Source organism: Melozone crissalis, unplaced genomic scaffold (assembly GCF_028551555.1).
Source record: "Melozone crissalis strain CALT ecotype California unplaced genomic scaffold, PUWL_Pcris_2 ptg000004l_1, whole genome shotgun sequence".
Classification (NCBI taxonomy): Eukaryota; Metazoa; Chordata; class Aves; order Passeriformes; family Passerellidae; genus Melozone; species Melozone crissalis.
This window is the reverse complement of record NW_026535782.1, coordinates 14,428,662-14,450,863: the sequence shown is the minus strand read 5'-3', so window position 1 is coordinate 14,450,863 and position 22,202 is coordinate 14,428,662. Positions and strand designations below refer to the sequence as shown.

Genomic DNA, 22,202 nt, shown 5'->3' with positions numbered 1-22,202 from the left:
ATGCAGTGTGGGGTGGCTGAAAGGGGATGATGGCCTTACAGAGGTCACAACCCCAGTAAGAGACACTGCTCACCCCCACTTCTCCCCAAAAGCAGCAGAATGGTGGCAGGTGTTCACAGCATGCCAACCTCACTGCTCACCAAAGGCTATGAAAACCTCACTGGCTGGTTTAGCATTTTATGCATGTGTCATAAATACCACGAAACCGAATACAAGAACATATGCAAGGAGGATGAGCCCATGGCTGAATTTTACTTTGCTTGTACATGTTTTGACCACAGAGTCCAGATATATTGCTGCACAAACCCCTTCATTTAGGAAAGATCTACCACTATAATCCTCCAACCAAAATCTGTATTTATTATAAATTCAGTATTCAAAATACATGAAATTTCATCTACACAATTTATTTTTACTGGGTGGGGGTGGTAGAGAGCAGACTACAAGAGCACATCCAAGATTAGCAACTCTTAACTCTGAAAGCTATTCTTTAAAAAAAGGTGACCTTTGAAAACCTGGGGATAACAGAAAGGAATTTGAGTTCCAGAAGGCCAATTAGTTTGTATTCAAAGCTGAAATGACTTGCATAAGCACATCAGGAGAAACCTAGCATTACTATAGTAAACACAAAAGGTACCAAAGCCAAGGATTAAGAGGAATTCTGTCACTTTTTAGGGGAATTAACAGCAGAACAACAATGATAATACTCCCTTTTTTACAAGGTGTCACATGAAAAAGGCAAGGGATAATGGGTTCAAGTTACTTATGGGGAGTTTCTGATTAGAAAGTAGAGGAAATTTTTCACAATTAAGACAATCTGCCTTTGGAATAATCCCCCCAGAGGAAATGACGGGTTCCCCAACATCGCACATTTAAAAAATTAATCTGGACAGGGCACTTGGCCATCCTAGACCATGGTTTTGCCAAGAAAAGTTGATGAGATGATCCTTGAGGTCCCTTTTAACATGGTATTCTATGATTGCATTAACTCTTGCAGAAATAAATCTAATGCTATTTAGGAGTCTGTCATGTACTTGAGAAGTCAACACTTGTCTTGAAATGATGTTATCAACATATGTGTTTTGAATGTGTGTTTTTTGAAGCTTTTCACTTTCATGCCTCCCTAATATAACTTTCGCTAAAATAAGGTTCGTGAGCCTTTCTCTGACATAAATTGATGGGTCTCCACACAGAAATCAGACCTATAACTATGGGAATATTTCCACTGAGCACTGAAATGTTGGGGAAAAACCAAAAATAAATATTTTTTTTTCAAGCAGACAAAGAAAGGGATGTACTTCTCCCCTTGGCACTTATTAACATTTTACTATTTTCCTCTAACATGGATATTTAATCTGATGACAATATTTACAATCAATGACTTTCCGAGCCAATATAAAATGAGTTAATCAAACCCATGCAAAAAATATAATGGGCTGCCTCATTTTACAAAACCACAATCTAAAATCAATCATCCAAAAGGTTCCCCACTGCTTATTAATTCAAAGGAGTCATTACAATGTTTAGAGTATTAAACATCATCCCTGCTATGACAGACCTTTGCAAAGTTGATTTTCTGAGTTACCAGGTTTAAGACTGCTACATTTCAATGCACTAGAAAGCGCAACTCACTAACAGTCCATGCTGGGCTCACTCCCAAGAAACAACAATTTCTAACTAAGAGAGGATAAACACCATGCAATCCAAATACAGCTGCACAGAACACTAGCAAGGCCATGCAGAGCTGACATACAGTCAGAAAGTTATTGAAGAATACACACGTGGAGTCATACAAAGAAGTCATCCAGGTTGGTGTAGTAAAGCTAGGTATTTGTGGAAGATTAACAGGCAAACTTGGAACTTTTGGAAGAGCTACATTAGGAAGACTGTTGGTGATGCTCCTGTGAAGAAATAAACAATGTAGGAATACAATAAAAAATAGCATATTTAGAGGACAACAGGGGAGAACCCCTTATTAGACAGAAAGCTATAAGCAGGTACTTTGTTCAGATTTTGTAAAAAGCACTTACTTGACAGGTTGCCATGACTCTTGTTCAAGACCTCTGTGAATGGACTGAGCAATAGATGATTCCATGAGATCAATGTAGCGGACGACCATGGGAACAAAAATTTCCTGCAAGTGCTTGTGAAACTTTCCATTGCACAAAAGTGCTTTAAAAAACAAACAAGAGACAAAAATGTCAGACCTTTTGTTACAGGAAGAAGTGTATCTTAAAATGTTTTGGTACACAAAGGCATTATAAGAATAAGATCTAGCTTATAAGATCTAGTAGGAAATACAGTTCAGAAAAGATAAATGAAGTGTTCCATAAGGACAGTGTAGTCCATTTCAAATTGTCAGTGTAATGAAAAGTAGGTACATACAGAAATTCTTTACTGAACCAGAACTTTTTGCATCTTAAAATTAATAATATGCTTTGCTGAATCTAAAGATTAGCAATTTTGTTCATTACTTCTACACCAAGACAGAAGAAAAATACCTGAACAAAAAAAAAAAAAAGTATTTGAATGCCATTCATAAGCAGTAGAATATTATCTACTTCACAGATGGGACTTACTACATGAAAAACTGCATACACATGCAAACTGAACATGCTCAAAATCTGAAAATTAGTTTGCCATCACCCCTGCTTGTCCCTGTATTTGCTGAAGTGCTCTCTCAGCAAATGCGAACTCTTAGCACACTAATGTCCTGTCCCACCAAGACAATATATGTTTAATGTTTTGAATGTGTCTGTGTTCACCCTTTAATCTAGCACTGTAATAAGAACCCATGAGAGTATTCCCATGTGCATATGGAAATCATAGAAGCTCAGACACAGAGAGGAATTTTCATGACCTTGCCAACCTTTGTTTTCTTTTGTCTGTGCTCTGTTGTTTTAAATTATTTTGTGGGTTTCTCCTCCCACTTACTCTAGCATACAGGCTTCCTGTATAATTGGATGGGCACCAAAACCACATTTTGAGGAGGCTTCCTCCTCTTCCAAGGAAGAAAATCCTGGATCACGGAGCTCACCACGGACACAATCCTTTAAAATTACAATCCCTTTTTGTTCTACTATCAATGCCATGTCTAACATGCTAAAATAATTTCTATAACTTCCAGAAACTACTCTGCCTTCCATTCCTGAATGATGTCCAGCCCAAACAACTTGGGAGAGATGGAGACTGTATGGAAAATGTGCTGTCAAATTTCTGTCCCCTGTCGCTACTTGTACTGCAAGGAGTGCCCTTGTTGCTGAATGTCTGAACACCATTTTACTTTTTTCCTTGAATAAAATGATCTGAAAGCAAAAAATTATTTTCTTGAAAACATCCTTGTAGAGCAATAGGAAATACTGTATCAATCACCTTTACCTGAGGAAACAATATTATGTGATCAGCTCTCTGGTTTTGTGTAATTGCCTATCTTGCTAAGAATTTTGAAACTTTCAGCTAATTTCTAACCACTTTAGACACAGGGGGGGAGATACCAGATACATGAAGTTTTATAAAAACAGGCAGCTAGGTAGCAGGCAGAGATTATTAGGGTTTCCACTGAGAAAAAGGCAGAGGTGTAGGATCATCTCTTTATTAAACACTTGAGAATCCACCCTTGAGAGTACCTGTGAGTCCATTACAAACATGATCCATTATTTACACTGCTCCTCAAAATAATTGTTAACTAGTTAGTTCTGGCTTATTATTTCTATATCAGGAATTCAAAACAGTGTTATTTTCCTCTATTTATAATTATCTTATATATATCGTAAAACTACAGCACCTTTCACAAGCAGCAAAAATGACTGAGGAGGATTTGGATATTACAGAAGTTGCACAGTAAACAGCTGATGAGCACTGCCTTTGAGAAACAAAAGGTTGCTGGTATCCATTTGCATATTAGACTGAGTTTTCAAGGCAACTTTGAGCTGAAAAGTAACAGCAAGAATACAACTGTGCCAATTAAATTAATCTTGCTGGTTTATAGTGAACCAGTGAAGAACTGTAATTAATCAGGCAATCACAGTTACTTGAAGGGATAAGCCTGTAGTTCAGTGTTTTCTGAGCTCACTGCAGAAATGCTCTGCTACAAGCACTGCTCTGGGAATTACAGTAATGAAGCCTCATGGGCAGGAAGGTGACTTGTTATTTTGAAGCCAGCATGAAATTTTAAGAAGTCACAGTCAATAAAGGTGCTCAAAAGCTGAATCATTTTCCTAACATCATGACACCAGTCTTTACAGAGAAGTGAAATTTTCCAAAATTATGCCAAGACTTATTGTCACTTCACCTCCACGGAATTTTCTCTGTATGTGGGTACACACCCACAAAAGAACTGTGGTGGATCAACAGATCCATGAGCATTCTGTTTTCCCAGGGTTAAGGACTTGGCAGCTCTGATTTACCCATCTGGAGATCTCCATCAAGGATTAATGCAGGGCAGGGAAAGAACTCAGAGCACAGAGAGAAGTGATATAGCTGAGTATCATCATCAGACTCATGGCACTCTACCCTATGATTAAAATTGATCTTGCCAAAAGGTACCACCTGTGCATCAAAACAAGAGATCCTTGAGGAAATGCCACGCTTCAGATCCCTCAACTACCACTTGTCTTCAAAGCTATGTAGCTTAATTCTCCATTGTCTTTTAAATATAGACACCTCACACCCTCTTCATATGAGCCATCATATGAGCCATGCATATTCACACAAGCAACAACAAAATGAAAGCCTATGTCAGAGCAAGGTAATGCATAGGCCATATTAAAGAAAAACACATGATGGGAATAGAAACAGATATCAAACCTGAACTAGATATTCTTGAAATATTGAAGTTGAAGAAGAAAACTATTATATTTTTTCCATTATATTTTTTCCATATTAGGAAACATATTAGCTGAAATATATTAAAATATTACAAGAAAATATCAGAGATGAATCTAAAGTCTAGTTATTCAGTACTGGAATGAGGTTTCATCTCCAACAGTAGGAATTGAATCTGCTGTGCCTGTGTACCACAGAAGCAGAGAGGCTTCTATTGCTTTTACTAATACAGGCACATCTCAGGGGCTTTCCTGGAGTCAGCATGTCATGCTGTCCTCAAGAGCTTCTGCAGAATCCAAGGCAGGCAAGCATCACACAGATTAACATGAGTCTCCTTTCCCTTGACAAAACTAGCACTCTGTCAGAGAGTCTGTAATTATTCTGCTCTTAATTGGATCCTACTGAAAAGGTAACCGGAATTTTCTGGAATATTTTAAAATCCAAAATAAGAAAGAGTATATTTCAAGAAGGAAATATCCTTGAGGGTCCAGATTATATTTCTAGCAATTGAAACTCAACCAATGACATGTGAAAAGAAAGTTTATATTCCTGTTCATTTGCTGTTTATATTCTGCCTCCAAAGAGAATTTCTTAATCAGCTAGTTAAATTGCAGTAAAAATTGCAAGTGTTCCAATTTAAATGGAAATGATCTTGTATTTTTAGATATAAGACATATTTTAAAAGTGAAATTTAGAGGTTTGATTTGTGAAAGCAAGGTTAAAATTTATTTGAACTTTACAAGATAGAGTGACATAAACAGGTTATAGCACAGTTTACCTTTGTGTAGAAGTCCCATTAGGAAAAATGATTATTGAATATTCTGTAAAGGAATAATGCAGCTTAACTCTCAGTATCAGTAACCAAGATAGGTAGCTGTATATCTATTTATGATTTCAAAGCAGTTCCTAATAGGACTGAGCCCTGATGTGAGAAAAGATACCCTCTACAATGAATGAGAAGTGTAAGGTTTGAGGTATTGGGGTGGGCATACAGTTTGCTCTGATTACCTTAAATCCAAGTTCTTTTCTAACTCTACCCTCTAGTTTAAGAGAGGGCACAATGTTTTACACAAATTCGAGTCCTGAAGTGGTACACAGTCTGTAACAAAGCAGGAAGGTGATGATTCTGTCTTTGGTGGTGCTTGCCACTCTGCTACTAACAACAACAGTGGAAAAAAGTGTATCAAAGAATTCCTGTTTGTGGTCAATAACCATAATTATGGCGATGGCTTTCAAAAGGCTAACATCCAACATGCTGCTTTTTCTAAATCAGCTTCATCAGACTCTGCCCTTTAGAGCAGGTGCACAGACATTCCACTGAGTAATACTTGAAGGAGAATGAAGATTATGAGTCACATTTATAACACCCCTGGTTTTGACTGGTTCATGCCAAGGTAGCAATGCAACAATGCTGAGCAATAGCACAGGACAAAGTGTCAGGAAGTGACACTTGCAGAGAAAACTTGGTAGGAAAATGATGAGAATACTGAATATAGAGTTGGAAGACTTCTATAACCAAAATATGTAGACACTTCAACCAACTAGGCATATGCCCCTAAAAATATCTTTCACACCATGTTAAATGAAGAGGAATTAATAGGTCTGTCTTTTGGGCACTAAAACCCAGATTAATCTGAATAATTAAACAACTACAGAATATAAATTGCCCTCTAAAGCAGGCCTCTTCAAACACAATTTATAGGCTCTGTGGAAGAAAAGTAACATAGTCGTTACAGAAAATAAGATACAATCCTGGGACAACTATGTTCTTCTTCCCCTTATGAATATCTAATTTTGGAAAAAGTAATTTTGCTGTCCTAGAGAGATGTTGAGTACTCTATTGGTGGACAGTCTGCAAAGCTTATCAGAATCAGGCATAATTGTGTGTGGACAATAGCAACTCTGGAGATCATTAAAATGTATACTATAAAAGCAGCTATAATATTTTTTTCAAATATTTACAATTTGAAAAAACACAAGGAATTTATCTTCAATCTGTTATTCATCTCCACAGCGAATATAATTTTTTAATTCACTTTTTGTAGTTAGAAGAGAGATGTTAGATGTTAGCAGTTAGATGTTCCCATGAGAGCTGTTCTCTCAAGAGAACAGCTGAAATATTTTACAAGATGGGAAGATCATCCTCCTCCGTCCCTCTATTCTTTACAGTTTTTCAGTTAGACTAAATGGGAATGCAATGGCTGATGTACTCTTCCTTGCGGAATAAGATCAGAAAAAATGGAGTCTTAAGGTGACACAAAATGGACTCTCATGAAAGAAATGAGAAGCTTCAGTCAGGACTTCCCCATCCTCCCCTCTCTTCATAAAAAAATAATACACCATATTGGAAAATGCATTTTTTCTCATTGTTAACTGAATGCCGACTTTGAAGTATTCGTCTTGAATCTTGTACAATGTTTTTTACACTGTTTAAAATAGCACCTTCAGTATTATTTGAATATGAACTTTCATTATCTCACAGTTTTCTTTATTATACTTTAGTTTTGTAGTTGCAAAAATAGTTTTACATGCAAGTTTTCTTTAATGCTGTAAAATGTAAGACTGTTTCTTTATTGTTAGGAGTTCTCTCATGTCAGGTTTATGTGAAAACTGATTCATGCACCAAAGATTTAGAGCTCATTTAATGCTCTCAAGATAGAATAACATGCAGGTGTCAGTCCTCCAAATTTCAGTGAAGATTAACCTAATATGCAATATGGTGACCTAACTGTTCTTCATTTGAAAGAAGTCTGAAAGGTAATCTCTGATATAGCCAGAGAGTGAGAATAACCCAGTGGGATTTCCACCTCTTCATTTCCTAATGAGTTTTTTGATAATGAGAGGTGACTTTGCCAGTCACTGTGGGCTCTATTATGGCTAATTTACTCCACTTCACTCTCCTTGTTAATTATTAACACTAGCCTTTTTATCCTCATGAGACCACATTCCAGTTTTTCCCTTTTTAGATTTTTTTTTCTAAATATATCTTTATGAAGGTGACAGTTTTCAGGAAAAGATTTCCACTTAGGGTAAAGTAAGAATTATTTTTTTTATCTTGGAAGACTGTAAATTTTATTAAATAAGCATGGGAAGCTCTTGCTAATGCTTTTAATGCAGTTAAAAGGTGAAAAGGCTGTTAATTAAAGGATGAGCACTGAGATATGTTACACTTGGGAATCACTTCTTGGTAGAATGGTCACTTGCCACTTGCTAACATGTCCACTGATTAATAGGTGACTAAGTTCCATGGTTCCTTTCCAGTAGTTCTGGAAAAAGAAAAAGTGTGTAATTTTCCAGATGGTTTTCACCTGCCAGAAACTGTCATTAAATATATCTGTTACCATTAGGGAATTACTGAAATTGGTATACAGGTGTGATATTTCATACAACAGTTGTTTCATTTCCTTCAGTTAAAGTTTTACAATATTTGTAAGAGTTGCTTTAACATGGAAGTTTTCATAAAATGTCTTTCTTAAGCCTATTCTAGCAACTTAGCATTATTGTCCATTTAATCTTTTAAGGAAAGAAAAATCAGCAGCCTATTAGCAATCTCTTCTATGTGAGGACAACCCTTGTTTGTTCCTAACACTTCTCTCAGGTTGGAACCAAAGTTCAAAGAAACACAAATGACACAACAATAAAGTTAAAACTGGTGTCACAAATCCTTTAAAAGGAGACTGCTTTAAAATATATACACAGTTTTCAGAAACCAAAGAATTGTTTTAAGAGCACGAACCATCACAACTAGAGATGTGCTTCCTTAACTGAAAATGTATAATGGTAGGAAAATAGGCTGAATATCCCATCTTAATACAGGCTTCAGATTTTTAATCTGGATTTTAGATGATTTGACATCACTTAAAGTAGTGCACAATCCACCTTTCAGGAGCCCAGCTCTTCTGAGATCTGCAGCAGGATTGAAAAATTCCTGCATCCTCTTCAGCAACCTAAATTGCCATCATGGTGATTTTAATAAGTTTCTGAAGTTGCAGTTTGCCCGACAATGGATCCAAACAGAAAATTTGTTGAGTGCATTTTATTCCATTCATGCTAACACTACTATAGCTTTATAGACATAACTAGTGTGAAAGAAGTTTAGAAGGCTTAGAAAGAAATATAAACTACAACTTTATTTAAGCAATATAGATTAAATGTAAGCTATCAATACCTCTTTTACTACTTGTACATAATTGATTCAAAACTGAGTAATCTGTGAATACCAAGTGGTTAATGCACTGCCAGAATAAGGAGTGAAATGGTGCAAGGATAGAGAGAAACTGCTCAGCTTGCAGGAGATGGAACACCAGGGCATGTATCATAAAAACAGGCACCGTCACTTTTATTTTGAGCATCGTCCTGTTTGGAAACACATTTCTAAGGTGTGGGTACATTGAAAAAACTTATGCAAACAGTATGTAAACAAAAAATAAGATCTTACTGTCATTTCTGAGGGCATTATTCAGCAGCTGGAAAAGTGGGAAGCTGTCCCAGGAGTCTTGTGGCTGTGCCTCAAGCGCTGAATCCATGTCAACAGAATAGAGAGACAAAAACTTCTCTGCATGCTCAGCCAACAGTTCTGGCCACCAAGCGAATGCCTGCAAACACGACAAAATAAAATTACTAAACATGAGCCAAAGCCAAGAGATGTGCTCTGTCTGTGGCAGAACACATCTGAGTATGTCACATCATGTCCTGTCTCATCTGGGGAGGAAGAATGGGCCAAGTGAAAAATGTGAAAATATTTTATGAAACTTTGCATCAAAAAAAAGAAAAAAATCAAACAGATTATTGTGGGAAAGGTGATATGATCAGAATAAAAATATAACAGCAAAAAAAAAGACAGAGAATATAAACACTTTTTTTTTCAGAGAGCAAAGAAAAGCATGAAGGCCTTACTCTTGAAAAAATGACTGTATATGTTTCTTTTGATTTTATTAAATTCTAGAGCAGATGAATTTATTTTTTAAAATAAATCTTTTTGAATACATTTTACATTCATTTGGTAATCAAAAAGGATGGTTTATAGTAAAATTTTATTCCTTGAAGTCTGAGGGTGTTTTTTAACAGCTAGAGAGTAATTTTACTTCCTATTTTTGCCTTAAAGAGGTCAGCTTCTTCTGAGGAGGACATCCAGTTTTCCTTGTGCAAATGCTATAAATCTTTAGAAGTTCACTAATGTCCATACTCATTTTCAGTAACTTAACATGTTGGAACTGTTTTCTCTGTAAAAAATTTATATTCTTAGGCAATCCTTAAAGAAGAGAAGAAATCTGTGAAAAATATTATCAGCACGTAAATCCAGTTCTTCATTAAAGACATATAACTATTGTACCTTTTTACCAGCACATAAACCTAGGCTTTAAAATGCCAGTATTGGAGCTGAGCACTGGATCAGGGGAGTTAAAGATGAAGGTGGAAGGAGTTTGTGAAACAGGATGAGCATTGAATCCTGCTGAGAGTGTTTTGCTCAGGGTTTATAAGAACATATCACAGTGAGAAATGCCTACACATGCAACACAGGAAGATGTCACTGCTTTCAAACTTATGCCACTCATTTTGAATATATAATTTTGAATATTTTTAAGTTGCCAGCATGGAACACAGGTAGCTTGATCTACACAAGAGCTGAGTCCCCCCAGCTTCAAATAAATTCAGATAAATCTTCACTTGCATTTATGAAATGCAGGCCCTGGGTGGTGCAGACTTATGTAGTCAGGTCTAAATGGCATCAAATAAAAGACAGCTTCTGTAAAGTGGTCTACAAATGTGTTTTTGCATGATGGACTTTCTGATGACTGCCTATAGTTCTTTCTGACATGGGGCAAATGGAGAGATGATGAATTGGCAAAAGTTTGAAAGAAATGCTGAGCATCTCCTGCTATTACTGAAAAGTACTTTGTGTGTTCCAGTGGTAGGACTGAAGGATGACAACTGGCACCACAGTGAGGAGGAGAGATGAGGCTGTAAAAACTTGGGCAAGAGTTTGAAATGGAGTCTCTCAGTTTCATCAAAGTGGAAGAAATTTCTTATTAATGAACCTATTTAAGTAGGAGTCAATTAAAAGAACAGGCTTCTTACTCTAGAAAATAGCTACATGAAAATAAAATATGTATATAGGCACTGGCAGGGGACCCTTCTAAGCAAGCAAAACTCTATTCAGAAAATATTGCCAAAATTTCAACACAAAGCAAAATCAAAACTAGAAAATGAGCACATTTTCTTTCCATTTTCTTCCTTGTTGTAAATGACACTTTGAACCCAGACAGAAATTCTGACTCTCTCTCAAGAGCTATGCATCATTACTTGGGCAGCAAGAGAGAATAGAAAAAAAAAAGTTAAAGCTAAATGTAACAGCACAGTTGCTATGGATAATAATAGGCTAAAAGCAATTAGCAATTGGTGACACACATTCTAGGAGAACAGAAACATTGCCTGCATTAAAGGAGGAATGGAGTTCTGAGATTCTAGAAGGCACATAAATGTGGCTATGCAACACCAGAAATCATCAAAACATTTTATGCTACATGTTCAATGCACAGTTCCATGCTATGAGCAGAGCAAAACAATGCTTAGTTCATCAGGAATCACATACCTCTCTTCCCTTTGGGAATCCCCGAAATTTGTAAATGTTATGAATTAAAAAAAAAGAAAAAAAAATCTAGTGTTAAAAATGTGATATATTATTTTAGAGATTACTGATCCTTTTTGTTAACTGTAGCATCAAGCACTGAATATTTGCATAACATTAAGATGTGAAGTCACCAGACTTAATTATCTTTTTTGAGTAGGGAATGTATAATTTGGCAATCTTTTTCTCAGAAATTCTGTATGCCCTATAAATTTCAGTGAAATTGTACATGCATTACATGAATAAAGGAAAGGGAAAATAACCTTAGCATTACCTTTTTTCTTTTCAAGGTACCTTAGATTAGATTGCAAACTTTTGCTGAATAAATTTTTCTGAAGGCACGTGCAATATACTTATCCTTCTGAAAAACACCACATCTCTGACTGCAAATAAGCAGTATAGAATGCAATCTTTCAACAGAGATGCTTAATCATATATGTATGATTTGATCTGGCTTTTGTTTCTCTGCTCTTTTCCACAGAAGTCCAATTTTCTTACAGTAGTACAGGTCCTCAAAAGACAAAGACCATGATATATACATTTTATTAAGTAATCATTACACTGTAACACAGTGGCAACAGTAGCATAGAACAGGACCTCCAGGGAATTAATTTCAAATCAGCAAAACAGCTGTTTCTTCAGTATATGATAAAACATCTATAACAAGTTCACACATGACAGATGTAAGCTAAAAACCAGATTCCATAGTGTGATATAAAACCAGATGTTTTGAATGATCATATTTTATAACTATATATACTAGATAATGTTTATCCATTTGCATATTTAAAAAAATATTTATAGAGTTTTTTGAGAACATTTTAAAAACAATTTCCTGAACCTTAGAAAACTGTATTTATTATTTAAATTTCAATAATATATACCAGTGTTTCTGGGCAAGTTAGATTTTGTAACTCCTTGACATAAGAGGTACTAGAATTCTAGCTGTTGTGGTTTCTGTATCATGAAGAAAAGATGTGAAAGTAAGAAACATAAAATTGCTTTATTTCATTTCTTCTACCTTACAATGCCATTTTTAAAAGCAAAAGTTTAAGAGCATACTTTTCCAATCAACAGAAGAGCAATGGAAATGAGATTATTATACCTATCATTATTTTCTTATACATATTAGATCTATACAGCATGATGAAAACTAGCATTCAGTTATATTTCTTTCTATTTTGAACATCAGGTGAAAAGTTGGAAGGAAAAACTGTATAAGGCTATGAATGTTTTCCATACCATTTCAGCACCTCCAGCACAAAGATGCTTTCTCTTTTTTATGCTCTTTAATTTTCACTTCTAAACCTACAGTTCATTCAAGTGAATTGAAGTAGGGATTTATTTCACTTCACTTTACATAAGCTTCAAGTCTCTTATTCCTCTGTAAATGTGAACTGCCTTAAACATATGTCAGAAAGGAAAACTAAAATGTTTCTTGACAGACTTGCTTCGCATCAGAGGAGCAAAAATGCAGGAACAAATCATTCTCTGCAGCAAATGCAATTACAGCCTCACCTCTGAATGATGCTCCTCATTTTGCTGCAATACTTCAATACAGAGTTCTGCAAGGTGAAGAACCTCTTCCAGTTTTCTTGCAGGAGTTGCTTGATTCATAGCCTCTATATGAATATAAAATGTAAACCGAAATTGTTTAAGTTACAAATATTATTTACAGTAAGAGAAAATTATGTCAGAAACTAATGGGAATGCTGCAAACTGACAAATTTCTAAAGTAAAAGAAATTTCAAGTGTTAAGGATAATGATTTAATACACATAAACAGAGCTGAATGTCCAGATTACTAAAAAGAGAAAATAATTCACAAGAGCATCAGTGGTCACTGTAAACATTATCTGATTTAAGATGTGAGAAATAACAGGTGCATCAGTGTATTAGATGCTCAACTTTTGCAATAAGGAAGTTCTTTTTCTCTTCAAGGCCATATATACAAAGACAGAAGATAGTGGAGACCTTTTTTGTTATTATCAGTACAATGTCTTCTCACCAGTTGACTCATTACTGTCATCAGCAAAATTCATACCTTTTGCAGCAGTCAGAAATTCCAAATGTTTAATCAAAAGAAGACATTCCATTTTAGGTATATTTAAAAATAAGAAAATGCAAACCAAAATAATTCATACAACTAACTTCTAGTAACTACTTATTCAAATAACTAATTTTCTACCTGCTGTTCATCAGTAAAGGCGAATCTGAATTCTTTTCAATACCATACCATGAAAAATAGCATTAGGAAATAAGGATCTTTTAACAGAATTAACACAAGCCTACTAAAAATTCCACCTAGAAGAAGTACAAATGCAAAAGTTACAAATTACATGAGGGTCACTTACTCTACCCAGAAGACTTCAAAAAGAAAGGAAACAACAAAGGTAAACCAAATGTAACTAAAATACTTACAGGGAAATGAAACAAAAGTTAGCTTGCAATTAAAAAAATCATAGCACTATATTTCAGGAAGAATCACAGGAGATAAGGGAAGAGTCCAACAGAATTTTCCACAAACATTAAATTTAGTCAGTAAAAGTAACTTGTCTGACTACATAATCTGCATTGTTAGGGATAACTTCAGCATTAGCTATTAGAGCTTGTTTGCTTAAAAATGTTCTTGTTGCTAAGCATAAATGTATGGTCACATTAACCAGGTTTGCAGAGAACTCATAAAGCTGATAACAAGGTAAAGTGGATTTCAGGAATTCTGTTCTCTCATTTTTTGTGCAAGTTTATGGATCACAAATCATGTGAATACACATCTTCATATGGATAGCAAATCACGTGAATACACACCTTCATATGCAGAAAATTCTGTGACATTCCCTTCCCACTTTGCATTCATCATTACACAGACCATTAGCAGATAAATGAAACAATTCACATAATCTCCTTGGTTTTAGTAAGAATATCAATCTGCATGCAATAAATATTTTTAGCACTTGACATTTATAGCAAGTCAAAGCAACACTGCAGATATTTTAAAGGCAGGTGACCTTGTCCAGTTCTCCAGCACTCACACATTAATGCATATTACAACAATGAAATATAGAGCTTTGATGCAATTTTGAAGAAACACTGGATTAGAATCTCCAGCAAACACCTACTTCAAAGTTACCAACACCCCACATTGTTTGCATGCAAAAACCAAGCAGGAAAACTAGTTATTGAAGCAACTACAAAGAATTTTTTCAATTCTTAATAGAAGAGACCACATAACCAGATATGTTGAAATACTTTTTTTTTTCTAAAACCAGAATTTAGCTCAAGAAAGAGTTAGTGTAGGAACATGGGTCAAGCACAAAGCACACACAAGGCACAAAAATACATTCATAATGCCAAGATCACTGTTTATAATACTGTACTGTATTGCCTTTACAATTCTTATATTGTACAATGATTACATGAATACAACAACAACCATAGTGAATCAAAAGAGATTAGCAAGGATCAGCCAAGTGCCTATTATTTAGGTTTTATATTATAAAGACTACTATTGGATTCAGACTAAACCAGTGGTTTCTACACTTATCCTGGACTGAAATTGCTCTTTCTCCTAGTGATCAGTGTCCTCCCCTCCCTGAACACATAGCAAGTACAATTCATACAGATAAGATACATCACTGGCAGTGTCACTGATGTTAATGAGTCTTAGGAATAAACCAGGGATATTAATAGAGACCATGACTGGAACATCTGATTTCAGCATAAACAACTCATTTTACTGCAAACTCAGCCTGATCTTCATTACCTCACCACTTACCAAGTAAACAAAATAATTGCATGCATAATTGCATACCTTCCTAATGAAACTAAATAAGCTGTAAAATATTCAGAAATTCTATCCTATAAGGGCTCCTCTACATTATTAAGAAAGTAATTCTAATAATTACGTTGAATCTCATGTTGCATTTTTGCTCTGGAATAAATTCACTTATTCCACACTTGCAATTAGCTCAAGATGGCCTAAAAATGGCTGTTGAACAGATATCATTATCACTAGGGAGAGCAGGAGAAAAGAGATTTACCACCTAACTGTGAGATTATCTTGCTCCACCACTGTGATAAGATCACAGTGAAGAGAAATATGGTCTTGGGCAAGTACCAATTACATTGAACAAGGCATTAAGGAAATACAGTTCTGGTCATCTGTGCTGAAGTGATGGATTTTGATCAGAAAAGGAAAAGAGTTGGTTCTTTTGTTTTATTTTGTTTTGTTTTGTTTTGTTTTGTTGTTGTGTTTGTCTGAAAGGCATCATAAGCCTAATAAAAAGAAGGATGAAAGTGAGGATCAGAAATGTTCACACATTCCAGGCAATGAAGGAATTCAGTGTTCCCAGAGTGGAAACACTTGGGAAGAACAGGACCTACCTTTGATCAGGGATGATGCTGGCAGAAGAATAGATCAGTCATGACAAGTGATTTAAACCAGACATTTTAAAGTTTTCAGTCATTGTGGGACTAATATTCAGGAACAGTTATTTTCAATAGGATTAGCATGTTTAGTAGGAAAAAGAGTATGAAAACTGTAAATAGACCTTTGAGTTGAGTATGGCAGGTTTCCAACTGATATTTAATGGCAGGAAAGACTAAAAATGTAGGCTATACTAGACTGAATCAATTCCAGTTTCATGTTTCCATAAAACTCAGTATGCTATTTACTAGTTTACACTGAAACTATTTATTACTAGCTAAATATATGCAAATTACCCTTAATATTTCTAGCTTTTTGCAATAATTTAAAAATAATTATTTTCTTAGAAGATCTGTTCTTAAGAAAAGGTGGTAGAGAATTGTACTCAGTCTGTATCCTTGGACTGTATCTGTATCAGTCTGTATTCTTGGACAAATCTCTCTTAATTTTTTTTTGGTTTACTTATTCACAGAATAAATCAGTACATGCTATTTCTTTTGCATGATATAGACTTCCCTATATTTCACTAAAGCTTCATGTAAAGCCTCCTTCTCCATATGTAAGTCACCACACCATCTAGCCATTTTTCTCTGTAACTAAACACCTTTCAAATTCTAGGGAATATATCTTATGGATATCCACCAGTTACATGTGTATATACATAAAGGGCTATGAAGTAATTTGAGAAATAAAGAAAGAATATTTTTTTTAGCCAAGCAAGTAGTGTATATGAAATATGAGTAGCAATAAATTCTTATTTGGCAGTTTTAGACCCTCCAAAACACCTGAGCTAAATACTGTGCTTGTCTTCGTAAGCATAAAGGAATTACAGGAATGGAAATCAGTGCTGTCAGTTTTCATTATATTCATGATGTCTTTCTTCCCACAATTACTAAAGGTTGTTAAGATGTGTTTACACTGTTCAAACTAACAAGTTGCAGCAGGAGTCAAGTCAGTAAATATGCTGCTTGACATCTTTGAGAAAATAAACAGAAAAAGCCATCAATCATCTGTTTCCAGCTTCACATCCTGCCAAAATGAAAAAGCAAACGAAGCTTTGCAAATAATGGATGCTTTCTCAAGTATGCATTACCAGTGAGTCACACAGGTACCCAGCAATATTGTTAAATGAGCTAAGTTAACTGAGTGAAGCACTGCTGAAATGAAAAAGTGACTGCTTCATGAACCAGCGGAGCCTCGGGCCACAGGGGACTGTCAGATCATCCAGCCTCACCTCCTGCATCACACAGGTCAGGGAACTTCTCCCCAGTCCTCCTTGCTGAGACAATCAGGATGTCTAAAACCTAACATCAGTGTGTCTAAAACCCACCTTAAGCTTTCTTCCCACAAGAGAGTTGAAGACATCCTTGAAGACAAATGCACAATTCGCCTCTCTCATTTTCTCCCCAGCATGTAAGCTGTTAAACATGTGTGATTAATTTCTCATTGACATTTGCTGCACACAGGAATCTGCTCATTAGAGAGGCATTTTTTTTTTTTCTTGGTTATGAATAAAATGCAACAAGGAGACTCCTGACTCTGGCCTGCCAGTCTCCCCCTCAGTGACACAGCACATATCCCTTGCTGGTTTCCCTGCCTCAGATTTCATTCTTCCCCCTTCTCTTCTAACAACCATGTCCAGAACCAGTGTCTCAGGAAAGCCAGCCCATCTCCAGCCAGAGGCATTGGAAAAAGGGCAAGCATGCTGAGAAGCTCCCAAATTCACAGCCTCAGTGGGCTTACAGTAAAGCAGGACACAATATAATTGACAATACAGACACAGCATAATTTGAGCTTTATGGAGCCAACTCTGCTCCAGCAGGGCCCACTCATTTGGTGTTTTTAACATGTGAAACCTGCAAGATTGCTTGAAGCTAGTTTGCTACTAAACCTGAACTGACTCTGAAGAGTTAACCCAAAACTGGTATAATCAACCCCACAGATAATTTAGATTTCACTGTGCTAAATTTTTGTGCAATTTCTCACAGAATTAATCCTGCATGAAAAAGTAAGGAGGTAGATCTGGAAGGACATTCTACATTTTTCACATTAGAAACAAAATCCAGCCTTATACAAATAGTGGAATTTAGCTTTAATTAGGAAGCTGAAACCAGTCATTCCATGATTGCTTTCTATGACTTCAACAGCATTTTAAATCCTAGGGGAAAAAATTAGAATTAATTACCATTATTAACCAAATACAGAAAGACTGTGAGATTGGTAAAAAGTTAGAGTACACATCTCCTACTCCATGATCTACCATTTTATTAAGTGTGTCATGTTCCAATACTTTCTGGTTTTTAAAATTTATCATAGTATTGAATGTTATTACCTTCATGAGGCAATCACATGTTTTTGTTTTGTTTTGTTTTGTTTTCTAAAGAGAATCATGGCTCATTGAAAAGCATAAAAATAACAAAATCGAAAACGCAAAAGTGGAAGAAAAATCTCATTCTTCGCTAGCTGATCATCAAAGCATTTAATATAAGATTTTTTTTTGTATTCTGATTTTGGCAAGACAGATATAAGTAGTTGGTATTTTCTTTCTTTTTCTCACTTCTAATTTCACTTCAAAGGGGGAAAGAACTAATATTCTCAGCACTTCCTGATACTGTAGAATAAAACTCAGAGATAATAAACATGCCAAACTGCAAGGCTCCGTGAATAAAGAGAACTGGATAGAATAATAACTCAACTATCAGATGGAGAGAAAACTGGCACTTGAAAATACAGACTTAGTAAAAAGTATTTAAAAAAACCCCCAGAATATTTTAAGATTCTAAATTTTGGAGCCTTACTGAAAAATGAAAACAAAAACACTAATGCTGGCAGGCAAGGGGAAGGGAAAAGAGATGTTGAAAATTATTAACTGAAAGAAAATTTGAAGAAATTACTACTTGAGGACATCAAATGAACAGAAAATAAAATAAAATATAACACAGATTTGCAAAGGTGGGTTGAACTAGACTTGTGCATTTTTAGATAGGATATTTTTGTATAAAAGAAAAGATCTTATTTATTCTGAGTACATGAAGCATTTGTACTGTGCCTCATGGGAAAACTACCAGTTAAGCTGAAGAAAGTGAGGATTAAAAAAAGAAACTGTATGGGGTATAAAGAAGATGCCTCAAGTGAAAGGGAATAAGCAGTGCTGAGAAAGTGCAAGAAAAAGATTCTTGAGAGATTTCTTGAAGATTCATCTTAGCTTCCTTAATATTTTCACCAGGGACTTTAGAATAAATATTATAAGCACAATGACAGTGTGTAAAACATGGGAGATAGAAAGATGCAGAAACAAGAATTTGGTAATTCCAAAGAATGGAAGAGAGAAACATATCAAAATACTTTCAAGAGTTAAAGAAGGGACAGTACATTTTGACACATGAACAGCAATAAAAATTTCCTATAAACTGGGAACATGTCAGCTCAAAATGATCAAAACTCTGAGACTGGGTTGAATTAGCTTTTCACAGAAGGGTTGTGTGATACAAGCATGATACAGATATCAGACCCTTCCTATGTCAGATAAAATGTTTCTGCTATAACAGCGCTGCTAATACTGTGCAAGGCATCTAATGGGGACGACTTTGCACAGTTCTTGTCACCGACGTTCAACAAGATGGAATTCAAACTTTAACAGAGAAAGACTCCTGAAATGATAGAAATATAGAACAGGCAGCTACTCTGAGACAAGGTGATGAAAGCCCAGGCTGCACCAGTACTAAACTCTTGTCTAAAAATGCATCATAGGGCATGGAGGAACTGGAGATGACAATGCTAATGAAGGATGGAACTACCCCTCCCTCATTTGGGAGACAGGATAAGATTGTCATGCTTAATTTTGGGAATTAATTGAACTGTACAGGTGATAATACACCTGTACAGGCACAGGACTTGAAATGACCTTCCTGTGGGTGAAGCAGGGGACTGAAAAGGGGAAGCACAGTGACAGAGGCTGACTCAGCCCTACTGTTAAAGGAGGATGTGGGTATGTTTACAAAGGAGTATCAGGATCCAGTCTGGGGATTATTTTACAGGTCCAAAACTGAAATCAGGGATGTTTGCCCATATCCTCATTTCCATTTAGTTGCACAACAGAGACCAAGAAGGTGCTATGCTGCTGTGCAACCCACTTCTGTTTGCTCAGTGAAATGAACATGCATGGAGAGCTTAAATCAAGTCCTCTCCACGTACAATGACTCTCTCCACTTGCCTTCTCAGCTTCAATAATGTTTGTAGTGTTCTTCTTTTTTAAGCCAGACAGATCCTTCTGAGCCTTGAGGGCATTTACATACTACCCTTCCTTTAGAAACTTGAATGCAATGAGTATGTTAATGATTGATGTCTTAAACCCCAGCAAACTTCTGAGTTTCTCCTGACCTTCTCTTGTATGGAGTTAACATTTATTCAGCCTTTGGCAGTCTTTCTGATAGAAACAAATGTGGGCATCACAACTGATTTGTCTTTGAACAATTGTACACTTCAGAGTAACTATTTGCTCCAATTTTAATGAAATTTATTCTTATTCCTTTTATTCAAACTGTTTGGCAGAAAAAGCCCAGTATACTGAGTTACTACAGAATTTAAAAAATTAAGTGAGTTAAAAGACAACTGAACTTATAATTCAAATGTTTACAATCTGTCTATTGCTTCAGAAATTAATATCCATGGACAATGATAAATACTGCCCTGTTTGCTTTACAGACATTTACCACTTTAATCCCTTTTCTATCTGCACAGCAAAGGAATGCCCCTGTGCTGAAAAATGCATTTATGTGTAACTTTCTGTCTTTTCTCAGGCAATAACAGCAGCAATAGCAGAATTAATTAGTCCTCGCCATTTAGATTTCTAATAAACTTAAGAGGCAAAACCATTAATTTATGAGAAAGAACAAGTAATTTTATTACTTTGTGTGTATGGATGTGTACTAAATATAAGTAAAAATAAGAAGTCTGTGTAAGGAAGGCCATCTTTTTTGAGGGAGAGAAAACAGGTGATGGGACCATGCAAATCTCTGTAGGCTCTTCACATGAAGTGTGCAAAATGCATATGAATAATACTGTTTGTCTCTGGCTTCAGAATCTGGTAGGTCCATTTATGTTCAACATTATATATAGGAAGAGTTAATATAAGTTAAATACTGAATAAGACAGGAATACATGCCATACACAAAATGATTGAAAAAGTATTTTCAGGTAGTGAAATCTCAAAGGCAGCATATGCTGAAATGAAAATGGGTCATACTTAAGAAAAGATTTTCATGTATTGATGCTGTGATTCATATCCTTGACAAATTATAAACCCCTGCTGCAAACTACCAGAACATTATTTAAGAGTTCTTAGATATAGTTCAAAATTATAATAGTAGGTTTCCTGCTATTCTCTTCATAATGGTAATTACACTGACTGAGCAGATTAGCTACTCCATGAGAAATTCAGCTGTACATGTAATAAAGAATGACATACTGAACCCTATATAATTTTCATGGCAAATGTAATTTTTGTTAAAAAAATCTATTCTATATTCATAACAGTACAATGATGAAGGATGCTCAATAAAACGTCATCCTGACTGTAAACAAATATTTTTGATGGAAGTCCAGCTTATGCCACCATGTTTGCCATTAAGAAAGTAACCACTGTCTTTGGGAAAACATTCAGAGACTTGCTCAGCTGAGACTGTGCAAATGAGAGCACTTGGGGAATAGACCTGGGAACCTGGCAACCACACTGCCAAGAAAAGGCTCTCACAACAAGAAGAATTTGCATATTCACCTCTGTATTAGCTAACAAGGACACTCCTGAAATTCAAGCTTCATTATCAGTATATAGTGCACAAGTTAAAGGGTAAATAACAGTTATCTAGACATAGTTTTTCTCATTTTCCACAAAAGTACAATATATGGTATTAGGGTTAAGCATATTGTACATCAAATTCATTATGAAATCTGTAGGAGTCCAGCTAGAGACAACAACAGGAGCAGGATTTGGCCCTAAAATATATTTGGATTCATCTCAGTGGCTTTGTCTTTTGCATCAGAGAAATATGCTCAATGCTTCACAAAATTCCAGTGGATACAGTCTATTTAATCCTTTCAATACAACATTTTTTTTTGAGTTTTTGATTAATTTTCATTTGCATTTTTAGTCAGAACTGGTATTTAATTAAGCAGCTAAATTATAAACGCAGCCTATAAACCTCTAGCTTCAGCTAACTCGGGCAGTGAACTTACTCACTATATGTGATAGGCTTTCCTCTCATCCATTCTCCAATCTAGTTATTTGCCAGGTCACTTAAGGGACAACTTTGCTATCCTGTGTTAA

At 35.6% G+C, this 22,202-nt stretch overlaps 1 protein-coding gene across 1 annotated transcript in view; it reads right to left on the bottom strand.

Annotated features, from left to right (window-relative positions):
- CADPS2 (calcium dependent secretion activator 2) overlaps positions 1 to 22,202 on the bottom strand; it is a 284,927-nt gene that overhangs the window by 46,455 nt on the left and 216,270 nt on the right. The window contains exons 18-22 of the mRNA XM_054272587.1: positions 12,971 to 13,074; positions 11,417 to 11,425; positions 9,263 to 9,419; positions 2,031 to 2,172; positions 1,782 to 1,901 (exon numbers count right to left, since the gene is read on the bottom strand). Coding sequence (XP_054128562.1) covers positions 1,782 to 1,901; positions 2,031 to 2,172; positions 9,263 to 9,419; positions 11,417 to 11,425; positions 12,971 to 13,074 — 532 coding nt within the window. The remainder of the gene's footprint in view (positions 1 to 1,781; positions 1,902 to 2,030; positions 2,173 to 9,262; positions 9,420 to 11,416; positions 11,426 to 12,970; positions 13,075 to 22,202) is intronic.